At 41.2% G+C, this 25,967-nt stretch overlaps 1 protein-coding gene across 3 annotated transcripts in view; it reads right to left on the bottom strand.

Moving 5' to 3' along the window:
• Positions 1-505: 505 nt before the first annotated feature.
• LOC135712911 (box A-binding factor-like) overlaps positions 506-25,967 on the bottom strand; it is a 657,948-nt gene continuing 632,486 nt past the window's right edge. For all 3 annotated transcript variants that reach the window (XM_065236010.1, XM_065236016.1, XM_065236023.1), the window contains 6 exons: positions 7,232-7,879; positions 2,534-3,056; positions 2,345-2,469; positions 1,611-2,280; positions 1,407-1,552; positions 506-1,332 (listed from right to left, as the gene is read on the bottom strand). In XM_065236010.1, the coding sequence (XP_065092082.1) occupies positions 1,135-1,332; positions 1,407-1,552; positions 1,611-2,280; positions 2,345-2,469; positions 2,534-3,056; positions 7,232-7,879 (2,310 nt within the window). In that variant the 3' untranslated portion in view covers positions 506-1,134. The remainder of the gene's footprint in view (positions 1,333-1,406; positions 1,553-1,610; positions 2,281-2,344; positions 2,470-2,533; positions 3,057-7,231; positions 7,880-25,967) is intronic.

Genomic DNA, 25,967 nt, shown 5'->3' with positions numbered 1-25,967 from the left:
TTCGCGTTCCGCGTGTTCGCTTGCACACCTCTACAGAGTAATTTTGATTTGTCTTTCTAATAAACCATTCGAGGGTGACGGACTCCTTCCCAAGGAGTCCCCTTAAACTTCAACTGCTTTTCGGTTTTCTTCTCCTTCATAGTTTCTTGTAACTTTCAAGTATCACATTTTATTTTTCGCTCGTTTGCTTGCTGTAATAAAAAAAAAACAGTTAAGATTAAAATCAGATCTTGTCGGTCCGAAAGCTAAAATGAAAACGTGAAACCAACAACTGACACGACTGAAGAAACAAATCCAATGATAGCAGCATGCCGCCGATGAAGCATTCGATTTTCGCGGAAAATCCTAGGTTATTTAAATTACGAGTGTTTCTGTTTCAGTACTTTTGCCGCGTTCAATTTTCGTTCCAGTCGTTTGCCTAATTATTGCTTGTTTGTTTTCTCTTTCTTCTTGTGCTGCTGTTCTACTGATAAAATTTGTTTTCAAACATCTTTCATTCTTGTCCTTTTTGCTATTTGCTTTTTTTTTTGTTAAAAAGAGTATTTCCTTTACCGATTCACTTTCCGTTTCTTTTTTTTTTGCAATGAGTATTCTTTTTCGATCTAAACTACCTTTTCTACTCTTTAGAATTGTTTTCATCAAATTTCGTGTGCTCTTGTTGCTTTGTTGATTAGTGTTCCGAAAACGGTGTGTTTGAGTGTCTGTGTTGTAGAGGTGTTGCTGCCTCGTCTAATCTGGCGAAAGAGTTGGGGATTTCTAAGCCGTGCAAGTCTTCTTAAGTATGGTAGCAGCATAAAGCTTGATGGTTGCCTTCCGTTAGCAATTCTCTCTGTTTTGATGCCGTAATCGAAGTAGTAAGTAGTAGTTGAATCAGTTACAGTAATAGTTAATAATAGTAGTAGCAGTAGTAGTAATAGTGTATTCAATAGATTCGTAACCGTCGTGGCGTCTCCTCCTTCTAGCCCCGCCCATGCTAATGCCACCAAACACGTTCTTCGCCACTCATCCATCCAAGTGAGCGTCGGCTTACGACTTTCTTTTCTTGCGGCGACGCTTTTTGCGTTTAGGCGTCGTCGTCACCGCTTTTACCTTCCGCCGCCGGCCCTAGCTGGTCTTGACGGGCTTTCGACGCAGTCAGTGTTGCGAGTTGTCACTGCCACCGAGCTGAGTGGCAACGAGATTCAACGGCAGGTTGCACGAATCGATGTCGTTTTCAGGGCCACTGTCGTCGCCGACATCGACGTCACCGCCGACGATGACGCCACCAGCCCCACCACCACCGGCACCGTTGGGATCGAAGTTCTGCGTCACTCGCAGGTAGTGCTGGAAGGCCTGTGGGAAAAGAACAGACGAAAATAGTTTGTTTTAGAATGCTTAAAATCAAACACCAGTTATTTGCTACTCACAGGTGACATCGGAAAGTTGGGCGGCGTCGCTCGGGCGGCATCCCTCAACGCAATCAGCAGGTTGTGATTCTGCAGTGCATGCAAATCGGCAGCTCCCTCCACGACGCCGTTGTCGATCACTTCCGCACCTTCCTGCTTGATGGACTCTGGAAATCAAAATCAATTAGTTTGATCAATCCCATTGCCACAAATTTCTCAACTCACTTCTCCGGGTGGCCTTGTCCCCCTTGGGGCGACGTCGCCGCGTGTGGATCGTATCCCGTCGCATCGTGTGCGGCCGGTTGACACCGTGCAGCTTGAAGTACAATCCACAGGCATTGCACACCATCTCTCCGCGGATGTTCCTCCGCCAGATGGTGGTCGTCGTCGTGCCGCAGTTGGTACAGGACATGTCCTTCTGGGTAGAATTTGGGTTCTGGTTCTGACCTTGCTGCTGCTGTTGTGGCTGTGGCTGTTGTTGCTGCTGCTGCTGTTGTTGAGCTTGGGACTGCTGTGCCAATTGCTGAGCAGCCAATTGAGCTGCCGCATTCTTCACGGCTTGCAACTGAGGGCTAACGGTTCCGCTGTTCTGCTCGATGACACCGGGCAGTAGAACGCCCGGAGACGAACCATCGGTTTTCGTTCGGAACAGGATGTTGGCAGGGTTGGCACGGTTCAGTTGACTGGCAGCGTCCAGGTGTACCGGACTGCTGCTGGTTCGATTGTTGGTAACTATCGTCGTTACTCCACTGGCTTTATTCGAGGTGGTTAGCTTCAAGGCTTCCATCGTTGTGTTGGGCGAGTTTCCCTCTACTGGCGTTCGACTGGGGCAGGATTGCTTCCGGCGGCCACTCTGACCACCACCGCCACCACTGTTGCGATTCGCATCGGTTTGCTGGAAAATACACGCAATTTTAATCACATGTGAAAAATTAAAATCTCCCACCGCCTTGACTTACCTTGATAAGTGACACTCCAGGTGTAATCTGAATGGACGGTGAAAACTGAAGGCCTAGCGTTCGAGCATTGATCATCTTTCGGAGAAGCTGCGTTGCTTCATTACCGGCACCGTTTACAATGAGATCTGAAATTAAACACATTAGGACGATCAATAGAAATTCTTCATGTCGGAAAGAGCCGAGCCTTACTCGTATTCTGCGCCAGCGCCTGCCACAGCTGAGTCGTGGCCGGATCCGCACCATCGGCCAGCGCTCCAAACTGCTGACTCAGATGAATCTGCGCCTGCTGCAGGTGTTGCTGTTCTTCCAGCGAATTCAAACTGTCCGGCGTCTCCCGCCCGATATGGTGGTCCACCTGGTTGTGGTGTTGGTGGTGGTGGTGGTGATGATGGTGATGGTTGTTGTTATTATTATTGTTATTTGACCGTTTAATTTCGTCCGTGGTGCACTCGGAGCCGGCATCCTGCGAGGAGATGTCCATCTGAAGCCGTCCCGAATCGCTACTGTCGGCACTGTCGCTGTGCTGGCTCGCTTGATCGTCCACGGCCATGTCGTCCATGTGTTCCCGCTTGATGACGTTCTTCTTGACCAGGGTGGTGGCCGGGAGGGTCGGCGACAGGATGTTCGGCTCGACTTTGACGCGTTTCATGGTCAGATCCATCTCTTCGCTGCTGGGTGATCGCTTAAGGTTGTTCAGGAGAAACTCGTGAGGCTGGAAGAGGGTCGATAAAGGGAAATCAGGATGAGCAATGGGAGTTAGGTCCGTTTGAAAGTTATACACATAATGGCTTTGAAATAATGGCTTCAAGTCTAAACAGTAACATTATCATATCATATTCAAGCGTAACTATTGAAATCGACGTATCTGATTTTGTGAACAATCAATTCAATCGACGATTTGTGGCAACTGCTGGCTCACTCACAGAAACTAACAACATCAGCTAGTAGAGGAAAGATTCCCCTACCTGATGCTGGTGTTTGTTTGCGTTGGATGAGTTAGCAGTTAAGACAAATCGTCAATTGAAGTGATTGTTTACAAAAGCAGATACCTCGATTTGAATGCTTACGCTTGTATTCATGAATTCCAACAGCCTCTGATTATTTCAATGATTTTACTACACGGCGAATGAGAACGACTCAAATTTGAGTTTAGTTCACTCATAATCACCAAAAGTGCAGGAACTCAGCGATGAGTTAATTTGCCTCATGTTTTCCCAGGTTTTTCCAGGATTTTCCAGGGAAAAATTCCCGATTTTGAGAAAAGTAAAGATTGGATTCACTCAGTCTATTGGTACTACTCCGAGACTGAATAAAATTTTCGTCAATTTCCTCATTTTCCGGCAGATTTTTTAGGTTTTCCACAGGAAACCATGAGACAAATTTTACTCATCGCTGAGTTCCTGCACTTTTGGCGATTTTGAGTGAGCTAAACTCAAATTTGAGTCGTTCTAATTCGCCGTGTCCATTAAGGGTTTCGTCCTGTTTTGTTGTTCGCTTCGGTTTCACTCAAATCCACACTCCACGCTTGAGAAAATTAGTCCAGAAGCTCCTCGACCGAGAAGGTGGAAAATAATCCGTCGAATTTTCCGGTGGCACCATTAGAAATCTCCACCGAAATCGTGCAGAGCCTCCTCCACCGAAAATGCGAGAAAACTCCGTCGAAACTCACTGGAACCTCCTTTGGCAGCACCGAAATCTCTCAGAACCCTCTTCGCCGTGAACACATGAAAACTCCTTCGAAACTCCCCTCGAAAATGCTGCCAACGGAGGTTCCCAGAGACTTTCGACTAAGTTTCCACGCATTATCGGTGAAACAGGTTTTGCACGATACCAGTGAAGAGATTGGATGCTGCAGACGAAAGTTCCAGGGAATATCGACGGCGTTTTCTTACGTTATCGATGGACGAGGTTCTGCGTGATTTAAGTGATTTTGGAAGCTGCCAGCGGGAATTTCTGGAAGTTCAAACGGATTTTCCTTGCCTTCTAGGTGGAGGAGGTTCTGCATGATTTCGAAGACTGCCAACGAAGGTTCTAGCAACTATGTCTTGTTGATAAAGGGTTCCACCAGGATTACGCTTGACTACATACATTACATTGGGGCTACATTGAGTCTGTTGATGTTGACAAATAAATAAATTACAATTTCATAAAGTATGGTCATTTGGCGTTTTCTTGCAATCTTGGTGGATGAGTTCCCATTCGATTTCGGTGGAGATTTATGATGCTGTCAGCGGAGGTTTAAGGAAACTTTAACGGAGTTCTCACGCGTTCTCAGTGGAGGAGGTTCTGCACAATTTTGGTGGAGGTTTCTGATTCTGCCAGATTCGTCGGAGTTTTCTAGCATTCACGGTGGTGATTTTCGGTGCTGCCAATGAAAGTTTCAGGAAATCTGTACGGTATTTTCTCGGATTTTTTAGATGGAGGAGCTTCCGCATGATTCCGGTGGAGATTTTCGATGCTGTCAATGGAGGGTCTACCATGTGCTACGGAATTTCGACGGAGTTGTCTCGCGTTCTCGGCGGAGCAGGTTTCACGTAATTTTGATGTTAGCAGTGGAAATTCCGGAGGGAGCTTCTGAACGATTTCGTTGGAGATTTTATTTGCTGCCGGAGAAGGTTGCAGGGAGATTTTCGTGAATTCTCTACTCCGAGTTATCTTTTCCTGTTGTTTATTTATCTTCGCCTCGATACATGTATGTATATATGTATAGGTTTCACCGGAAAAGCGCATACTTTGTTTTGATGTTGATGAATGGTTGATGCAAACGATGGAAATTAAATGCATTTGATTTAAATTAAATGCATTTGATTTAAATTAAATGCATATTCAATGGGCATTCTAAAAGTGAGACTCCCCTAGACAACAAACGTGAAGTTCCAGTTTCTTTGTTATAAGTTTTTTGAGAGCTGATATCTTTCTCTTGAAATTTTTATGTGGTTATGATATTGATCAGAAATAAGGTTTTCCCAGCGATTCAACTTCAAAACGCTAAACGGAGTGCACAATTATGCAACATTTCATAGTTGATCGGGATATCAATTAGCCATGAATCCCTCCAATAAGTTCGCGGTACATCTTTTATCTACCGATTGAACAAATAAAAAAAATACTAAGGCTGTGTTCCATTTGGAAAATTTACGTTTATTTCATGAAATCAGTGATAAAATTATCACTTTATATTTGTCAATTTTTAAAACATTTTTTTATGAAAAATTGAAAAAGTTTTTATTGCAACAGCTTACGAAAGGTATTTCCTATCGATTGGTGTATTTGGATTTCAATTTCACCTATAAATGACAAAGTTATAAGCGTTCAAAATCTTACACCTTTTTGTGGCGGTCGCATTTTTAGATTTTCGATTTACCCCCAGTACCTTCCCGTAAGACGTAGTCTACGTCAAAATGTTTTCTGGCATTATGAAATCATTAGATGTTATCATGATATTTTGTACTTCAGGGGGTTAGAAGCAAAGTTAGAAGGAAAGAGGTGTAAGTGACTTTGATCGATTCTCTTCGTCGACTTTCTATTTCGTTAATAATTCAGCTGCAAACACATTCCTTGATGTGTGTGCCATTCTGGATGCTAGATGAGAACTTCCTTTATCAAACTATGTGGCAGAAATAGTGCAAAATCTGTTTATAAAGCTGTGGCTATCAAAAGAGAAAGTCGATTTTATGAGCTAATATATGAAAACCATTGCGATAACGATTTCCTCGCAAATCTAAAAAGGTTTGAAGCTTATCTGAACATAAGCTCGATCAATTTTTAAAGCACTACAAAGTCATTTAGCTGCACGAGTACGGATTTCCGGATAAACTGACGCGATTGGTCAAGGCGACGATGGATCGAGTGATGTGCGTTGTATCGGGGACACTCTCGAGTCCCTTTGAATCTCGAAGGGGGCTACAGCAAGGTGATGGACTTTCGTGTATGCTATTCAACATCGCATTAGAAGGTGTTACCTGAAGAGCTGGGATAGACACGAGTGGCACGATCTTCAGGAAGTCCATCCAGCTTCTTGGCTTCGCCGATGACATTGACATTATGGCACGGAACTTTGAGACGATGGCGGAAACGTACATCAGACTGAAGGCTGGAGCTAGGCGGATTTGGACTTGCCATCAACGCATCAAAGACAAAATACATGAAAGGAAGAGGTTCTAGGGAAGACAATGTTAGCCTCCCACCCCGAGTTCAGATTGACGGTGACGAAATCGAGGTGGTCGATGAGTTCGTGTATTTGGGTTCACTGGTGACCGCCGAAAATGATACCAGCAGAGAAATTCAAAGACGCATTATGACAGGGAATCGTGCCTACTTTGGACTCCGAAGGACGCTCCGGTCGAATAAAATTCGCCGCCTCACGAAGTTGACTGCCTACAAGACGCTGATTAGACCGATGGTCCTCTACGGTCACGAGACCTGAACTATGCTCTTGGAGGACCAACGCGCCCTTGGTGTTTTCGAACGGAAGGTGTTGCTTACCATCTACGGTGGAGTGCACATGGATGACGGAACGTGGAGGAGGCGAATGAACCACGAATTGCACCAGCTGCTGGGAGAACCATCCATCGTCCACATTGCAAAAATTGGGCGACTACGGTGGGCTGGGCACGTCGTAAGAATGCCGCACGACGACCCAGTGAAAATGGTTCTAGAAAGCAGGAACAGGAACAAGAAGAAGAGGCGGGTAGCGGGCAAGGTGGATCGACCAAGTAGAAGGTGACCAGCGGACCCTTCGCAAACTACGAGGCTGGCAAACTGTGGCCATGGATCGAGTAGAGTGGAGACGACTTCTTCGGACAGCAGAGGACAACAAGGCCTTAGCCTGATTGGTAAGTAAGTAAGGAGCCGTTTAGCTAAAAGTTTCAAATGTCCAAAACCTACCTTTATCACAGAAGACTTAATACTTTGTAGTTGCGGTTGATTGTTGTTATTGTTGATGGTTTGATACTGCTGCGATTGCTGTTGCTGATGCTGTTGTTGTTGCTGCTGCTGCTGCTGCTGCTGTTTCTGCTGCTGCTCGGCACTCAAACTGGGCGACTGTGGGTTCGAACTTGGTGGCGAGATTATCACTTTTTTACTAATGTCCATTAATACCGCTGCGGTTTCGAGATGTTCCTGCTGGAGCTGAGTCAAATTCTTCACCTGTATCAGTTGCTGGTGGTGGTGCTGTTGCTGCTGCTGTTGTTGTTTTGGTTGTTGCTGCTGCTGAATTTGCGCTGTCGGATGATGCAGGTGTATCGTTTGATGATGAATTATCGACGGATGCTGTTGCTGTTGCAGTTGCTGATTGGAGGACGACGTAATTTTCATACTCTCAATCGGGATCACAGATACGGAATTCGCTTCCAGGTTTTGTAGATGCGTTTTACTAAGTACTGAGGTAACTGATTTTGCTGTATGATTGTTGTTGTTGCGTAACGCTTGGAGGGCGGCTATCGCATCCTGTTCGGCGGACGCTTTCGCAGCTAACGAGGCAGGTGAGGAGGCGATCAGGTGTTCCAGCTTCTCGGACGACTGCGAGAGGATTTCCTACGGGGGATGGAAAAGAGAGGGAGAGAAAGAATAAGAAATTAGTTTACATCGAGTTCGGGACGGACAAGTTTGTAAAAGTTCACGGAGTGATAATTCTTCAATCGTGTTATATCCTCCACATTATACCTAATGACTAAGCTAATTTACTTGCCGAGACGTGAACGTCCGACTCATCCGTATCATTGAATTTAGAAGTACGACTTCTCGTTTCATCAATCTCATCAGAAGTTCATTTCTGTTCCATTTTTTTTTTCGTTCATCATCTTGCACAGTCAACTTCGTTTCCAGGAATGGTTTTTATCATTCAACTTTTCCCATTTGGATGGATGGGCCCCACCGAGCAAGACTATTCCTCATCCCCCACCGATTCACGAGTCGAGCGAGGAAATTAAATAAACATCATTTTGGGAACAACAACACGAGCAGGCCAAGAAGAGACCCCCGAAATCGGATTCTGAATTGCTCTCCGCAACACATTCTTAAATCCATTCAACCATCATCATCATCGTCGTCGTCGTATCCCCGAAAAAGGATGAGGCAGAAGGCAGACAAGAGCAATGAAATAATCGAGTGCCATTCGTCTTTCAACCCCCACCAACCAACGCATCCCGAGCAAAGATGGTATCAGTTGACCTGAGTCAGGGGCGCAAAATAGAGCACTGAGGGGACGATGACTGAAATAAAGGATCTTTTTTATGATCGGCATAAGCTTTAACCAGCCAAATCTGTTATTGATTTTGCAATCATTTTGGCATCACATTATGCTCGGGATCGGTTGTATAGGCTGGGAAGGCAGCAGTGTGCTGAAACACTACCCAGCTGACAAACCGACTACGGGTTAATCAGTAATCGTTGAGGCGGATAATTTAATACCGACCCCCCCACTATCCCCTTCGCCATCCCTGTCTGAATCTCCGAAATATTTCGTTTCCATGTCAAACCAAAGTTAATCTGCATACAAAGACATCCTGTTGTTGTTCTCCGGATTCCGAACCGGAACAGATTGAATTCGTTGATCGATTTGGAACGTTCCTCTCAGTCCCACACGATACGATAAATGGTAATTGGGTTAAGTAAGAATGTTGGAACTTTTATGAATTTGTGTCTTGAAGATTCTGATTTGTAAAATGGGGACCATCAGTGTTGGCTCTTCAGGCTCAAAAGACTGCTACAATGTAATCAACCATAAGGCATAAGAACATAGTCCCCCTCCCCTCCCCGGCCGGCAGCATGCTTTTGATTTAATGCTTTCCGGTTAAAACGTTAAAACAGATAGAGGCATAGGTCCGAAGCCCGAACCGTTGATAATTCATCACGAACATTAAAACCTCCCAAAGAGGAAGAATAACCGAACGAGTGGGAACGCCAAAACCGGAGCATCTCCCACACTACCATAATATATCTCCACCGCAAAGGTGAAACGAGAAAAAAAAAATCAAATCTCCAGTTTTTTATGAGATTTGCTGTTATTCCCTTTCGTTTTTTTTTTAAAGTTGACTTCAATTTTAAGTTTATTCATCTGCTTCATCAGAATATGTAGGAACGTGTTGGTCGGTCGCCGCCTCCAACAAACAACGCTCCAAACACGTCATGCCGTCGTCGTTTGAGAGCAACCATCGATGATAATGATGATAATACGCAGAAGGATCTCTCATCCCGACCGACTGACCGAGGCACACTGGTCGAAAGTTGGCCAAAACCTAAAAAATCGACCATATAAGTATGAGGTTTGAATACACTCTTCACAAATTTTGATGCATTTTGGACCAATATTACACACTCTTGGTGATTTTTCAAAGTTGAGTAAATGGATTAAAATTAACCACTAAGCATTAGAATTTGCAGTACACTGAGGCAAAAGAACGTAAGAATTCCATAAGAACCAGTTATGAATTTTAGCCTCAAGAAATCGGTACATCGCATCTTCCGCATTCCAATAAAAGTTTAAAGTGTTAGCTTCTTAATCATTATGTAGTGGTAATCATATTTTAACATATTTTGCTATTAATAATGGTTGGAGGCGAACCAGCCCAAGGCTGAAAGCCTCCCTAATAAAGATAAATTAATTAATTAATTATTAATAATGGAAAACTGGTTACAACTGGATGAATTCTAAAAAAACTGGAAGATTTCAAACTTTAACTGTTTGACTGGATGTGTCCAAAAAAACAGGAATAATCCAGTTTAAACTAGATCGTTGGCATCACTGTTCTGTACAACATAATACAATAAATCATATCATATCATATCATAAAACCGTTATATATATTTTTTTAAATATCATAAACAATTCGCGCCATTAAAATGAGTTCTGCAATTTTTATGAGAGCACATCAGTCTCTTCGCAATTTTCGCAACATCATTTAATGGTTCCGCGAACATCGCGACTGAAAGTTTAAATCGGTGAAAATCGCGAAATCCGTGCCAACCCTGCAATAATGCAAAGTTTCATGCAAATCGTAAATAGTCACTTCAGATCGATTTATCATTTGGCGTGGAACTGCTCTATTATTGATTTTCAACGTTTCAGAAACATATTTATAAAATGGTGTGCAACAATCAGACCAATTCCAGAAAATTCTTGACAACCTGTTTGTTTTGATAGTAACACTGCTCAATCGCTGTCGGTTTTTGATTGTTTTAGTCCATTCAAAGACACTTCACTGAAGTTATTCGTGTACCTCTGTAAACTCAAGTTTTGTGAATTTACGTGGAAAGTGGAAATCAGTTGATTCGTGTTGACTTTATTTAGTTTTACCGTATATTTGGTGTTGTGAAATCATATAATTAATTTGAGTAGTAGCTATACTGAAGATCCGAGAGATGTCGCCCCTTCAGTGGTAGGAAAATCATTTTTACAGTATGGAGAATATCAGAAAATCCACGATTGGTGACTAAACATGCTTTCACAGAAGGAAACAAATAAACGTGTGTTTACCTTATCACCATAGTAATGCACTCGTTCAATTTTTGTGCATCTAAAACTGCCCATAAAGATGATAATGAATAAAAACTGAAAATTTTCATGCATTTTCAAATGGTTTCCTACCATTCCCATACATTCGAAAGTGAATGGCCCTCTGGATGTGGATGATGTCAAAAACAATAAAACATGATTAATTGTCAGTCATCCATAGAATTTTCTGTTTGTTGTGCTAGTGGTGTTGCAAAAACCACCTTTCGATCGTTCGTCCAACATTCGACGCGCCACCTACATCTGGATTTAGTAATCTGCTTATAGGGCATTTCACGCGTATAGGGCATTAATTCTGTTTAACGAAATGACCAGTACAAGCAACAATCAATACGAAACTAACGATTTTAAATTGGCTCACTACTTGACTAGCCTATTGGTCCCAAGCAAACGATTAACGTCCCCCATTCTAGTCGAAATTCTAGTACTTCACTATGTTTGTTTTGATTTGATGAAAGTTTGACAGATAAAATGAGGGGTTAGTGGATTTTCCTATATTTCGAGGGGTGAATCGATTAGCTTGGGACCGAAGAGAGTACCATAGCTGAGCCAAAAAGTTGAGCACGATTCTTCGGGACCTTCTAGTCTAAGTCTAGTCTATGGTACAAGTGCGTGCGACCGCTGTGCCAAAACAGTAAAACCGGACGAAGACCACATCGAATGTATGGGGCTCCGCGACCAAGTGTATCATGTGAGATGCTGTTCATCACGATTCTTCGTGAGAAAATCAATTTGTTCTGGATGTGTGACGAATGTAGCAAGTTGATGAAGTACGCCCGATTCAGAAACAGTGTTTCATCCATCGGCAACGTAATTTCGATGGTGATAGGCAGCCAGCTGACCGGCTTGTCCGAGCTGAAAACCGAAATGGCCATAAACAACAATCAGGTCGCTCAACTCACTCACATAGTTAATGCTGCTACCACAGGTACATCTGCTAGACCGAATCATGATCGCCCCTCAAAACGCCATCGAGGTGATACGGAAACACCGACTAAACCGACTACTGGAACAAGAGTTATTGGACCTAGCGATACGCTCGCTTTCAATGCTCCATCAAACCTGTTTTGGGTTTACCTTTCCCGGTTTCAACCCAGTGTAAAGAGGGATGTGGTTGAGAAACTTGTTCGTGATGGACTGCGAACGACTGAACCAGCTAAAGTCGTCTCTTTAGTGAAAAAAGGCGCCAACCCACTTTCGATGAACTTCATCTCCTACAAGGTCGGCGTTCCAATGGAACTAAAGAGAACGCTTTGAACCCTGAAACTTGGCCACATGGCCATTGTGTACAGAGAATTCGAGGATACTCAGGCGAAAAACAATGTATGGCTACCTCCTGATATCCCAGCACTCCCTGCTGTTCCAGAGACTATTCGGGGTGGCTCTCCAACGGGCACACCGTTTGGGACACCAGCACCTCTCGATATGCCAGCCCCTTTAGGTACACCCAGTATAACAGTCACCCCTCAATCCCCTGATCTGACGAATCAACAATGCCGCCGAGACGCACCGTAGAAAGCCTGATGGAAGCCCCCGATCGCCCCAACACAGTCCCGCCTACCACCGCCTTCGTTCAACATAGTCGTCTCGGCCCTGTAGTTGGTGGTGGAAAAGGGGTTTTCCACCATGCTTGCATAGACAAGTACCTCTGTGATTTGAGTTTATCATTGCGTGATAAGTTCTCCCATACTCAGGTTATTCTGATCCCGGTCCAAAGCGAATTTTCGGTGACGCCCTCTGAAAATCTCTTGAGCCAAATTACTTCTCTACCAGGACGCACCGTAGAAAGCATTTTGGGAGTCCCCAGTTCCTCTAAATCAGTCGCGCCTATTGCAGCCAGCGTTCATCCAAGTCGTCCTGGCCCTGAGTTTAGATGTGGATTGAGGGTCTCCCAGCTTGCTATATTAGGCGAACTTTCACTGCCTGATGATGATCATAATTTCAGTGCCTTCAACTCACCTCAAACATCTGCCAGTCGGCAACATGGAGCCATCACAGTCAACTGTCAACACGCCGGGACGCATTCTTGCCGTCTGGCCCCTCATCGCAGTCGAGCCCCTCCTGCCAGCGACCAGCTGTCTTCCCGGCCCTGCGTTTGAGATGGGAGAATCTTCTACATCCCTGTTATTGGCAAGTATGATCAACCGACGAATATATTATCGCCTGAAAGTATCTTGGTTTCCGGCGGCCCTACTCGAACATCCTTCCTCCGTCAAGTGACAACTACCAGCTCCCAAATGCAACTACACGCTGAACCTTCCATTGTTCCCGAACAGCGGAGGTCGGACATAACGATTTACTATCAGAACTGGCCGTCATGGATCAATGTTAACGACATTTTAGTATTGACCAAAACATGACTCAATTATCGAACCATTTCAAACTATGTATTTGGTGCTGGCTACGAAATATTTCGCTGCGATCGAAACACGAATAATAGTTGGAAAACTACTGGAGGAGGCGTCCTTATCGCAGTTAATTCCAAGTTGAAAGCAGAAGTTATCGAGGACGATTCCTGGAAAACGGTTGAACAAGTGTGGGTGGCTATTCAACTTGGTGATCGTCAATTGCTTCCATCCCTTCAGATCGAACCCGTGACTTGGAGCCTATTGACGCACATTGTCAATCAGACAAAGCAGGCCCTTCCGACGAAGCTATTGTTCTTGACGATATTGCATGGACTCCAACCCATAGTGGTTTCTATTGTCCTAATCACGAGCGTTCATCTTTGCACGTAGGAACCATCCAGCTCCTGGACAGTTATAGTACCGCCATTCTATCACAAATCAATGGCCTGTTGAATGAAAACAACCGCAACTGCTTTGTGAGTGCTCGTGATACAGCTCCTTTCCTCTCCACGGCTCCCGAACCTTTAGTCAAGGAAGTGCATCATCACTCTGCTTTAGTTATCGTGATCGAAAATAATATTGTCCATGATTTCACCAGCACTCCAAAAGCTGTGTCATATGACTTCCGTAGAGCTGACCATCGCAGTATTGTCCATGTGCTGTCTAACCTAGATTGGGAGCATATGCTAGATCCTGTAGACGTCAACATTGCTGCACAAACCTTTTCTCACGTCACGTTTCCAAAAAGATCATCCATATCGACTCTCGCGTCCCGTGGATGACGAAAGATCTTCGCTCGTTGAAAAGCACTAAGAAGGCTGCTCTCAGAAGATTTACTAAACTCCGCACACTGCCGCTGAAATGCTACTATGTCAGACTCAACCATGAGTATAAGCGGTTAAGTCGTCTCTGTTTTCAACGCTATCAAAGGAGGATTCAACGGCGGCTAAAATCACACCCGAAATCATTCTGGAACTTCGTAAATAAGCAACGCAGGGAAGTCTGCTTACCCGCTTCCATGATTTTTAATGGTGAAACTGCTGGCAATCAACAAGACATTTGCAACCTGTTCTCAGCCAAATTTGCTAGTGTTTTTGAAGACGAGCAACTCTCCGCTAATCTCATTACTTCCGCGGCCAGTAATGTTCCTTTGGTCAACCAAACGCTCAGCATGGTCGAAGCCACTACAGATACGATTTCCAGAGCAGCATCTAAACTTAAGACTTCAACTAAGGCTGGACCCGATGGTGTTCCATCGATTATTCTTGAAAAGAACATCACTTGTCTTTTAGATCCACTGCTCCGCATATTCCAGCTCTCTCTTTCCAGCAGCATCTTGCCGTCTTGCTGGAAGACTGCGGATATGTTTCCTGTTCAAAAAAAGGGAAGCAAACGCGACAGAAACAACTACTGTATCAAAACTTTTTGAATTGGTTGTCATAGATCAACACGGATTCATAACTGGGCGTTCCACAGCTACGAACCTGCTGTGCCTAACGTCTTAAATCACAGACAGTTTGATTACTCGGACCCAAACGGACGTTATCTACACAGATCTTACGGCAGCCTTCGATAAGCTGAACCACGAAATTGCGATCGCTAAGCTTGATAGGCTAAGGATCGGTGGAAATCTTTTGATATGGTTTCGTTCATACCATTTCTCCTTTACTTCGACTACGTTCACCATGTTACCACAGGACCACGATTACCGTTTGCAAACGATCTGAAAGTTTTTCTGCGCATCCGCTCACTCGCCGACTGCCGTTCTCTCCAAAATCATCTTTGCTGACTGGTGTAGTCTAAACCGACTGGTGATCAACCCAGCCGATTATTTTCAAATATGTACAAACTACTAGGCACGACTATCGAACGGGTGCATTGCGTGAAAGACTTAGGCTTTTTTCTAGACTCAAAGCTGACATACTCACACCATATATCGTATGTCGTCGACAACTCCAGTCCAGAACTCTTGGCTTTGTCTTCGAGATTACTAAGAACTTCACAGACATTTACTGCTTGAAATCGCTCTATTGCTCTCTCGTAAGATCTACGTTGGAATACTGCTCTGCAGTCTGGAGTCCGAACTACAATAATGGGGCCGAGCGAATTGAATCTTTTCAACGACATTTTCTTCGCTTCGCGCTCCGTAAGCTGCCTTGGAGATACCCACTTCGTCTTCCAAGCTAGGCTTGGTGTCTTCGGTGCAGTTATTCCTTATGCTACGAAGAAACCAACATGATTTGACAGAAACGTGCACTTTTATCACTTTTTACATTTTTGGGGCAGTCCAGTTTCAGATACAATTAGCAATTTTGCCAAAAATGGCTCAAAAGTGAAAAGAAGATGCAAATATTGATTTTGAATTGGACGTGTAAGTTATAAATTTCAACCGATATTTAACGGAAAACATATTTTTCGAGAAATCTGATGAAATCTGCACATTGTAGACGAAATACACGTATCTGTCAAGGATAAGCAAATAAAGTAGTGGAATGAAATGAAAATTCAAGGGGTAAGTCACTCAGCACATTGTGCCGAAATTAGGTTCGACACAGTTTGGGCACATCCATCGACACACCTTCGGCATACCTTGGGCCAGGCATGGAAAATCATTTACATTCATTTGCCTCTAACTTTTTTCATCAACAGAATTCCGCAAAATGATGTATAGAGCTTTTGTAGGTTTTGTTATTAGCTACAACTTTTGTTAAAAACTCAAATCCGTATCTCTTATGCATGACGAACCAGAGCCAACAGAAGCCACTACTGTTTTTAAGTGAATGTATTTTACATTCACTGAAAAACAGTAACAAGTTCTGCACATTCTAGTTCGTGATGCATAAGAGATACAGATTTATTTTATGGGCAAAAGTTGTAGCTAATAACAAAACCTACAAAAGCTCTATACATCATTTTGCGGAATGCTGTTGATGAAAAAAGTTAGAGGCAAATGATGCATGAAATGAATGTAAGTGATTTTCCATGCCTGTCTTGGGCACACAATCTCGTAGGCATTGGATTGTTGTAAATAAAATGGGATTACTACTGGACAACTGTCATTGAAGTTGTTCACATCATTACGTGCTGTTTTACTATGTATTCTTATAAAAATCTTCTAAATACGAAATGAAGGTTCTAGAGTGGGCTCAAGAAAAAGAGGCAGTTAATCAGACCCCATTAGTACCCTTAATTCAAATGGTGCTGCAAATCACACAAAACAAACTAAAAAAGTCCATTCATCATCATCTATAGTCAGTCTCCAACAATGCTCCAAACCGGTTTCAACTCTTTCCGGTCGCTGATAGACCGATGCTTTTCATATCACGAAAGGCTAGGTTTTTGGTCTGCCTTTGAGGGCATTATAGAAGGCCAAAACAGAGGACTTTTATCATCCTATGAACATAAAACACCAACACCAGCCACTTCCCGCGTCATCCTCAATCCGATTTATCCTTGCGATCTCAAACCAAAACATTTAAGGTGTCAGAAATACCGGGTTGCCGGGATGGGTATTTTACAAATAATCGCAGCTTGCTCTATGACCGGAACAATCGGCACACCTGCGGCACTCTGACAAAAAATATGACTTAAGACGGGTGTGCGGAATGACCTACTCCTTGTGGAAATTACTAATCCTTCTATCTTCCAGTATATTTTTTCAGGTAACTTCAGAATTAACGGTATGTTCGAAATGCGAATAAAATTGGCTAATATTGAACTTTTCATGAATGAATAATAGTAAGAAGAAAAGATATCAAAGCGATTTTAAACCGGTTAATATATTTCTAGGATTTTGGCCGACCTTTGTATGACGACCTACCACTGTGCGATGACGAAAAGCCCGACTTGTCCGAGGGAATTCGTTCAGCTTTGAATTGAATTCGAAGCTTCGTCGTCGGAGTAGGAAATGAACACAGATTATGAACGAGAGTTATTAATGCCGCTCCGGCCAAATGCCGAATTCGTAGAAGATGGGAAAATGATAAAAATATTATGACGAATGGTGGTCATCAATGTTGTATCGTTCTCCTTGTGGTGATGATGGCTTTTGTGGAATTTGAGGTATTCTCAAGGGGGGAGAAATCACCTTGCGGGTAGTGTGGTTTTTGAGAGGTAAGGGAGGTTATCCGGATTATTTTCGAAGGAACAGAACATGAGTTGAATTCAACATTTGATGGATGAAGTGTTGAGGTTTTATAGAAAATTGTAAAATAATTGCTGAAATGATAGATGGCTTATGTTACTAGCTGAAAAGTTTGTAACTAACTATGCAGAACATTGTGAATTCTTTGAACGGATCAGTAACTTTAAACTTGGGGAGCCAACCAGATGGCATTCTTTCGTAAGTCCTCCTTTTCGATTGAAGCCCTTAGTCCTCTGGCATGCTTCGATTTTCTCCCTGGAGCATTCTGCTTGCCATAGAGAAAGCTCTCAATCAAGAATTGTGGAAGTACTCAAGGGACACTAAGTTGGGACCAAGCACCAAGTTCTAGTTAGATGTAATTCCGTGACCAATATTGTATCTTTAAACTACAACATTTTCTTTTAATAACGTTTCTGAGATACATCCGATTGAAAGCGTACCGATTTTAAATTGTTCTGTTTTTGTCCCTTCCAACGACTGAATCAAATTTAGTCTAATCCTCCCTTTACGTAAGCCCATTTCCGGGAAATTACTCATCGCAGCAAAGTTTCTCACACCTCGATGACTCTTTTCGCCAATGCAAATCAAACTGCTGCACTGGCTGCTGAGCCGGGTGATTTTTTTTCTCGCTCCGCCGACCCACTCGCCTTCCAACCACAGATCGGACCCTGTTATCCGTTTCAATTAGAAGCGATTACGTTATTAATCGCCGCAGCCATTCATCTCGCCCACCACCTGGCAATCGTCAACTGCTCGTAATGAGTGCATATAAATAAAGTTTCATTGCGTGATCGACCTCAGAGCCAACGAATCGAAGAACAGTTATGGGAAGTCTCCCCCCATTAGATCTGCATCTATACGGACGTACCTACCCATACATTCACAAGAGGCACTTCTTAGTCACCCACCGCTCCTAACTGGATCAAGAAACAGTAGGATCCCGTCGTCGAGCGTGTACTTCCCAGCGTGAGATCTTTTTACCGTTTCTACCCTCCACCCTGCTATAAGCCAATATTTACATGACAGTATGATCACTCCAACGCGGTAATTAAGCATTTAATTAATGCAAATATGATTGCCAATAAATATGCTTCCATTAATATAGCGAAACTAGATAGCCCCAGTGCCATTGATTCCATCGTGCCGGAATTGGATACCTGGGAAAGGTATAATTGAGCCAGACACAGCAGCTCAACAGTAACACCGAAGATAGGGCATCAGTTTGCTTTGGGTAGGAACAACGGCAAGACCTGGACCTGGAAATCGTTCGTACATTACACGTTTATTATCGAACATCAATAAGCCGTCTGTGGTTTTTGTGCTGTTGTTGATTTTTCATTCGACGTACACATACACAGACACAGACCCAGGCTGCGTTAGATTATACGGCTTTTCTGTCTTTGCCCGAGGAGAACTGCACAGCAAAATCCTACAGTCTACCACCAATGCCTTCGTTAATGATTTTAAATAGATTGTACAAACAGCGCAAACGAGCGAGGATTGATTCGCTTGGTTTTATTATTATTTCTTCGATGGGCAATGGCAGCAGTTGGTTGCCATAATTTTGTTTTATGTGCAGAATTTTATATTATTTCTACCTCGGTCCAAGCTCAGCTATACGGCCAACGAAGGGACGACTCAGTGCCGTGTGTTTATTTTATTGGAGTGATAGTAAAATATTAAATAGATGCTAACGCCTGTTTTTTTTTTTTTTATTTCTTATAATCGGAAACATGCAAGCTTGTTAGTCGAGGAATGGATGGTTTAATTGGGACATTTTTTGCCATTTCCAATCGGTTAATTGTGAGGTGTTTCTGAAGGTATGAACGTGAAACAATGTAATATATTGACTTTTAATGTTAGCTATTGAGTCATTAAAAGCGAAAATTCGTACAATCTGGTATGAAAATTCAACTACATAGGCATGTAGATAGCATTTTGTGCATTACGAACGATTATTATGGTATAAATTTCTGAACTGTAAATTATTATAGGGGATTTATAAATTACTTGACAAACGGAAAATTAAATTATTTCGTAACTTTCAAAACCTATCATTATCAATCAAGTCTCCGAAAGTATTCTGGATTCACTTTCAGAATTGAACTCATAGCTATAGATATGATCTGGAAGAAGGATCTCAATAATTACTGAAATTAAATGAACGAAATGCTTGCAATCTGCTCTCTAAACTTTGAATATATGAACGAGCTTTGGGTTCATATATTCAAAGTTCATTAAACAAACGTTAACATCTACTGCCCTGTAGTTTCTTTATAGTGTTAAGATCTAATTTCCGTCATACTAAGCACAACCTACACTTTAACTCTCTTTTTCCAATGGGTTTGAACAAACGTACCGTTAGATTTGATAAAAGAGCCACATATTGTTGAGATATTGTAAAAAATCTCACACTGCTTCTTAATTCCAATTCTGTCGAACGAATTTCAATTCCGCCCAAACATATTGAAACGTCATTTGGATTCTCTTTGGCATACGGATGAAGGCAGAGAAAAATGTGTGTTCTTGAAGTCTTCCAAAACAACTGTTGGTTTCTATGACAATTTGTATGTTTCAGAGACAGTAGATGTTTGGCCTATGGCAGCGTTTCTCAATCTCAAGCTCGCCTACGCAACCCGAGAGCACTATCGGATGTTGGTTTACGAGGTCTTTAAGTGAGTGGAATTATATGGAAAAGAATCTATTTATTTATAGCAGCTTAAAATTCAAACTTTCAACGGAATCCTCCATGATTGGTGTGGGTTGGGTTATTACTTTTTATTAAATAACCCTAAATATTTTGGTATTTCAAAACAAATGCACAAATGTTGGTTCATTAGTTAATAAAATTTATTTATTGAGTTCAATTTCCACAGACTATTTTGACGATTTCAAGGTTATAAATTAAATTTGGCGTAATATTACAGATTTAAAAAATCATTTTAGCGGCATATTTTGACGGTTTCGCTCTTAAAGCCATTTTGATGATTCTCGGTACTTTTTGGCGTTTATAAGGTCATTAAGGTCCATTTAGACGTTTATTTCATTGTTGTCTTTTTTTAAAGTCATCTAGGCGATTTTAGCGCTTTTTGAATAATTTCAGCGACTATCAGCCATTCTAAGTCCTAGGTGGCATTTGCAGTCTTTAATGTATTTTTTCAGATATGATGCCATTACATTTGTTGTAAAAATCATATACAGAGGATGTAAGGAATCAACACTTACATTTAATGACTTTCAAAAATAAAGATTGTGTGTTATTAGATGGGTCTCAGATAGCCTGATCAGCAAGGCACGGTATTACCAAGCCGGAGGCAGTAGGTTCAATTCCCGGTTCGGTCGTGGAAATATTTTGTGTTGGAAATTTTCTTGACTTCCCTGTGTACAGAGCTAAAATGCTACTTTTCTGAAACTATGAGATAGTATAGTAATATTTTTAAAATGTAAGATGCTAGAAGAGGAGGAAAAGTTTGGGTATGACACATAAAACCTTTCAATTTCGTTTCCAGAGTGCATTAATTAGCGATTAGCTATAACGAATAGTACTCACTCATTGCGATTACTCATTACAAGAGCTGCACCGAATAGTGCTATTGGTATTCGGTGTTAACATGTGAAATTTTGCTGATATTCGGCCATTTAAGCCGACAAAATGATTGAGTGAGGCTCAAAGCCTGATATTGCACAAAAGTATTCGGTACAGCACTACTCATTACAGCTTAAAATAGCTTATTATTACCCTCTGAAAGCAAAATCTACAGGTTTTATGTGTCATACATAAACTTTACTCCTTCTTCTTGCATCTTCATGTAAAAAAATATTATTATAATACTTCATAATTCCGAAAAGAAGCATTTGAGCTGAAATGAGCATTTCCAAGTATGGTATAGAGTATCATTGGGCTTGCCACACAATATACAAATTCATGCATTGGATCCCTAGTAGAGGCAGATTGCAAAACCGGAGCCAAATAGTATGAAATTTTACTATGCATATCTAATTGTGCGCTATAACAAGCTAATAACTGCTATCAAAGCATAATTTACTATTGTTATGATATTTTAGTATCATGAATTTAAGAGCTAAAGTGCCTATGATTTGTGGACGCTGAACCATACCACCTTAAGAACTCAGTATGCCTTAAGAACTCAGTCATAGTAATTAATTGAAAGCTTTCTATGCCAACCAATGTATGAATCTGCATTATTACAAGCACAGTGATACTCTATGCCCAGGGAAGTTGAGCAAATTTCCAACCTGGGAATGGAACATACTGGGTTCTTAAGGTGATACGATTCAGCGCCCACAGGCACTTTCACTGCCACTTCGAGTTTTCTAGGGAGTTAATCTCGGGCACTATTGTGATTTGAGGCACTAAATTATCATCACAGTTTTGTTATTGTATGTTTTCCGGTAGCAGATAATGGCCTCCTGGAAAAAGCGAAGTGGAACCAGAGCCCGAGGTTCTGGATCAACAATCTCTATGTAAAGATCCCTTCAAATCGATCGCGTTTGTCATAGTTGTCTTTAGTTTTTTGTTCATGATTCCGTTATAAAAAATCTGGGACTTTGAACAGTTATCTGAAGTCTATGACTTGGAAAATTGGTAACTACACTGCAATGCTCATTTCTGTTTGCAAACTTTGTAAACATATCAAACAGAAATGAATAAATAGTGTATTACTGAATTATAAGTGGGGATGGGTGGCATTCACTAGCCCGAGAATACCCTCCTCATGTTAGCCTCTTCACCAACCATACATCAGTACACACTTATCGAGTCAGTAATTTTTACCGAGTTTTTGAATTTCGGAACTCTTCGGAGAAATTAAAAAAATTCAAGGTTGAGAAAATGTGTTACGAAAATTTACAGACTAACTTCTGTTAACCCCGTGTAATGATGAAAAATAAAATTTTTCGATTTTAACCAATCTTTACGATTAACAGTCATTTGAATTTTAACCGAGTCAGTAATCCAAAAATCCAGTAAAAATACTAACTCCTGTAAAAAAATCTAAGTGTGTATACAGAAGCAGCGAAGCTCCACGCTCCTCCATCGAAACAGCACCGCAGCTGAGCTGCGAGTGCTATGAAATAAAAAGGACATCGACTTATTACCACCTACCTACTTCTCTCCCTTCCGCTCTCAGAATTCGCCGATTCGGTGTCTCTCGTTGTGTTTTCTGCTGAGACCGAGCAATATTCGATACCGCGAAACATCTCCGCAGTTATGTTTTCTTTCGGCGCAGGAGATGTGCGGTAATCAAAAGTTAAGAATGTAGCTAAACATTTACAATAACATTCTACCAAATTTTCATGTGCGTAGTCCACTGCAACAGCCGAACGTACGAACGAATAGGGTGACTATAGCACATTTTATGAAAACGTCACAAGTTTTTATCGCTGTTTTAAATCAATAATTACGAAGAAACCATAAAGCCTACAAGGTTACTACCAAAGACACAAATCTAGGGAACTGCATGGAAAATGTTTTGTAGAACAACTAAATAAACAGAAATGAAAATTTTCAACTCAAAAACACTAAAATGTATGAAATTTTACCAATTTTTTTGGTACTTTCAACATACTTTTCAATTTTAATGTATGATAGTTAACTTTAATCGAGTTCTTATTCAAAGAGTATTGATAGCTAAGACTTTAATCTTTCATTTGGTATGTTGAAATCAGAAAACCACATTAAGATTTAAAAAATATAGCTAACCAAAGTTGGCAATACAAAAAAACATAAAATGTTGAATAACTCACTTAGCAGTCATTTCCGACCCTATGTTTCATGGGGATTTTTTCATAACTTTAGGAGCCCTATCTACCCTGAAAATATGTAAAACCCGGAACCAAACACCCTGTATACATATTGGGAAAAATTATCAAAAATCCAAAAAATCATTAGTCTTGAAAAAATTTACATGTGAAAATAGTTTTTCTATCTCATCATGAAAAAAAATGGACCCTCACCAAAACCGAAAGGTCGATTTCTTGAGTCCAACTTTATGCAAAAAGTGTTTGCACGTGAATTTTCTTTAGGAAATAAGGAAACATGTTTTTTTTTTAGATTTTTGATATCTTCTTTCAGTGTTTAAAAAAAAATCGGAGCAGTGAACTTTCCCTTAATAACGGCGCCAGCCTCGTCCTTACGGTCAACGACGAAGGGAAGGATTATTGGTACGACAGACGTTGCTCTCCACATGTATCATGGTGACTAATGTTAGCGGAAGGGTACACTGAGGCAAATAGACATAAGAATTGCATAAGGCTCGACTTATGAACGATACATACTGCTCCGTTTAGTTATTTTTTTTGTCGACATTATCTATGCAAATCTATGAAATTCATATCGATTTCTTGTGGCTAAAATTTATAAGTAGTTCTTATGAAATTCTTACGATATTTTGCCTCAGTGTAACAAATCAAGATTCACCATAGTAGGGCTAAGATCTAATTTTGGGCATACTAAGCACAACCCGCCCTGTGCCTCTAATTTTTAAACGGATTTTTTTTTCACAAAATGGAATGTTCTCACTGCAGATGCCTTCCAAATTCATCTAACTTTCCGTACGTATCGTAAGATTTGATAAAGAAACAAATTGTTGAGATATTATTAAAAATCTAACACTGCTTCTTAACCCGAAACTGGGCCTACGGATTCTAAACTCGGCCTAACGCATTGAAACGCCATTTAAATGCAATTGAATTAACTTCGGCCTATCCGATGAAGATAGAGCCAAGACAGAGCACCTCAAATAAAAAATGGTCGCCACTAGGCCACCGAGCCCCTTATTATTTAGATTGAAAAATTACAGTCGAGTTTAGGATCGAATTGTTGTTATTCTCGTTCAATCGGTGGGTTCAATGGTGACGGCAATGACTGTCACGTGAAAATTAATATCAGCAAGAAAACGACATTTAAGAAGTCATTTTGCGTGGATGACCCTCCCTGGAAGGATTCAATCATGATTTCCAACTAGCAAACTTTCCATTGCATTGCTAATAACACTTCATTTACATACCTGTTTGCACTAAATTGGTCGCCACTGAGTCCCTTTCGCCAAAACAAATCATGATGATCGACTTATTTTCGAACTATGATCAAGCATACGTCATATTTGAACACGATTTTTTTTAGTACCGGTCCGATGGAGTTGTATAAGTGTTCATTTCCAACGTTTTCTTCTACAAGAGAAAAATAAACATGGGGAGCAGATCCACGCCAACTGACGAATCGATTTTAATTTCCCCCTCCGAGTTCCATAAAACTTCGCATAATTGTTCACTAGGGGCAATGAACCAAGTTCGGTCATTTTTAATCACGCCTGATTTTTAAAAACGGCGTTTTCAATATTTTTCAATCAATCATAGCACGAAAATGGCTCATCTAATTAATGAATTACGTCTGAGACAAATTTTGTAGGACTAAAGCCACGATATTCTGCTAAGTAAGTAAAATCGGTCGCTACTGGGCCACCGAGCTTCTTACCTCACAAGAAACCATTACAACTGACAATCATTCACGCCTGGTGACGTCCCATTGTATCACAAATATCGCGATGCGACTTCCACCTCACCACTTGCTTTCAATGCCAATTTTGGCCTGATTTGTTGTTAATGATAACCTATTTTTACGGGTTATAAACCATGATGCATTATTAAAACTTTTTTAGTGTTGTTGGTCATTGATGGTCATAGTTTTACAATTTCTGTCTTTAACATTAAATCTATAACAAAAGGTCGAAGAAAAAACAAAAAAAAAATGGCCTGCACAATAAAAAATCCAAGCAATTATTTTTAGCGCAGCAGTTTACATTGGTGCAAAATGTCCAATATAATATATGAAATATTGTTTTGAGCTTGCCTTGTCATTCCAACATTGAAGAATTAAATACATTAAGTTTATGTTTTATACCATATAACGATGTTTTTCCTTTTAATTCTACTACTATTGTATCACTTTCACTTTCATTAATTCACATTCACTATTTACTTTCACTATCGCTGTTTTGAAACAAAAACAAAATTTATAATAGATATGTATAGTTATAGTTTTGTTTAAACAGTTATAATGAAAGCAAATAGTGAAATTGAAAGTGTTACAATAGTAGTAGAATTAAAAGGAAAAAACATCGTAATAAATATAAAGGTTTTAGTTTAAATCACATGTGGTTCAAGTACGTGGTTGTCCAAATTTTTTAAATCAAATAATTGCTTCGAAGATATTCAACTGAAAGATAACACTTCTAGGTTTATTTTGGGTGACTGGGCCTTCATGACTACAGTTTATGTTCGAAATAAATGAACCCGGATTTGTGAAGTATGAACTTAAACATTTTTCATATTGTGTTAATCATAAGCAGTGCGAGTATTTCGATAAGCCATGAGTTCCAGATTCTTCAACCAACTGGCACTAATTTTTAATCAGTGCCTTAGACTTGGCTACTTCCCCACGTGCTGGAAGTCAGCTAAAGTCATACCCATCCGGAAACCTGAGAAAGATTCGTCCTCTCCTTGAAGTTACCGACCCATCAGCCTTATCTCGTTGACGTTGACAACCTGTATCCAACAATCTGGTAGAATTGCGCCAAATGCCATCACCTTAAACTCCAA

This window comes from Ochlerotatus camptorhynchus, unplaced genomic scaffold (genome assembly GCF_037179485.1).
Source record: "Ochlerotatus camptorhynchus isolate MF236.1 unplaced genomic scaffold, CSIRO-AGI_Acam_v1.1 ptg000040l, whole genome shotgun sequence".
NCBI classification, from domain to species: domain Eukaryota; kingdom Metazoa; phylum Arthropoda; class Insecta; order Diptera; family Culicidae; genus Ochlerotatus; species Ochlerotatus camptorhynchus.
The sequence above is the reverse complement of the archived record's forward strand: the minus strand, read 5'-3'. Positions and strand labels throughout refer to the sequence as shown.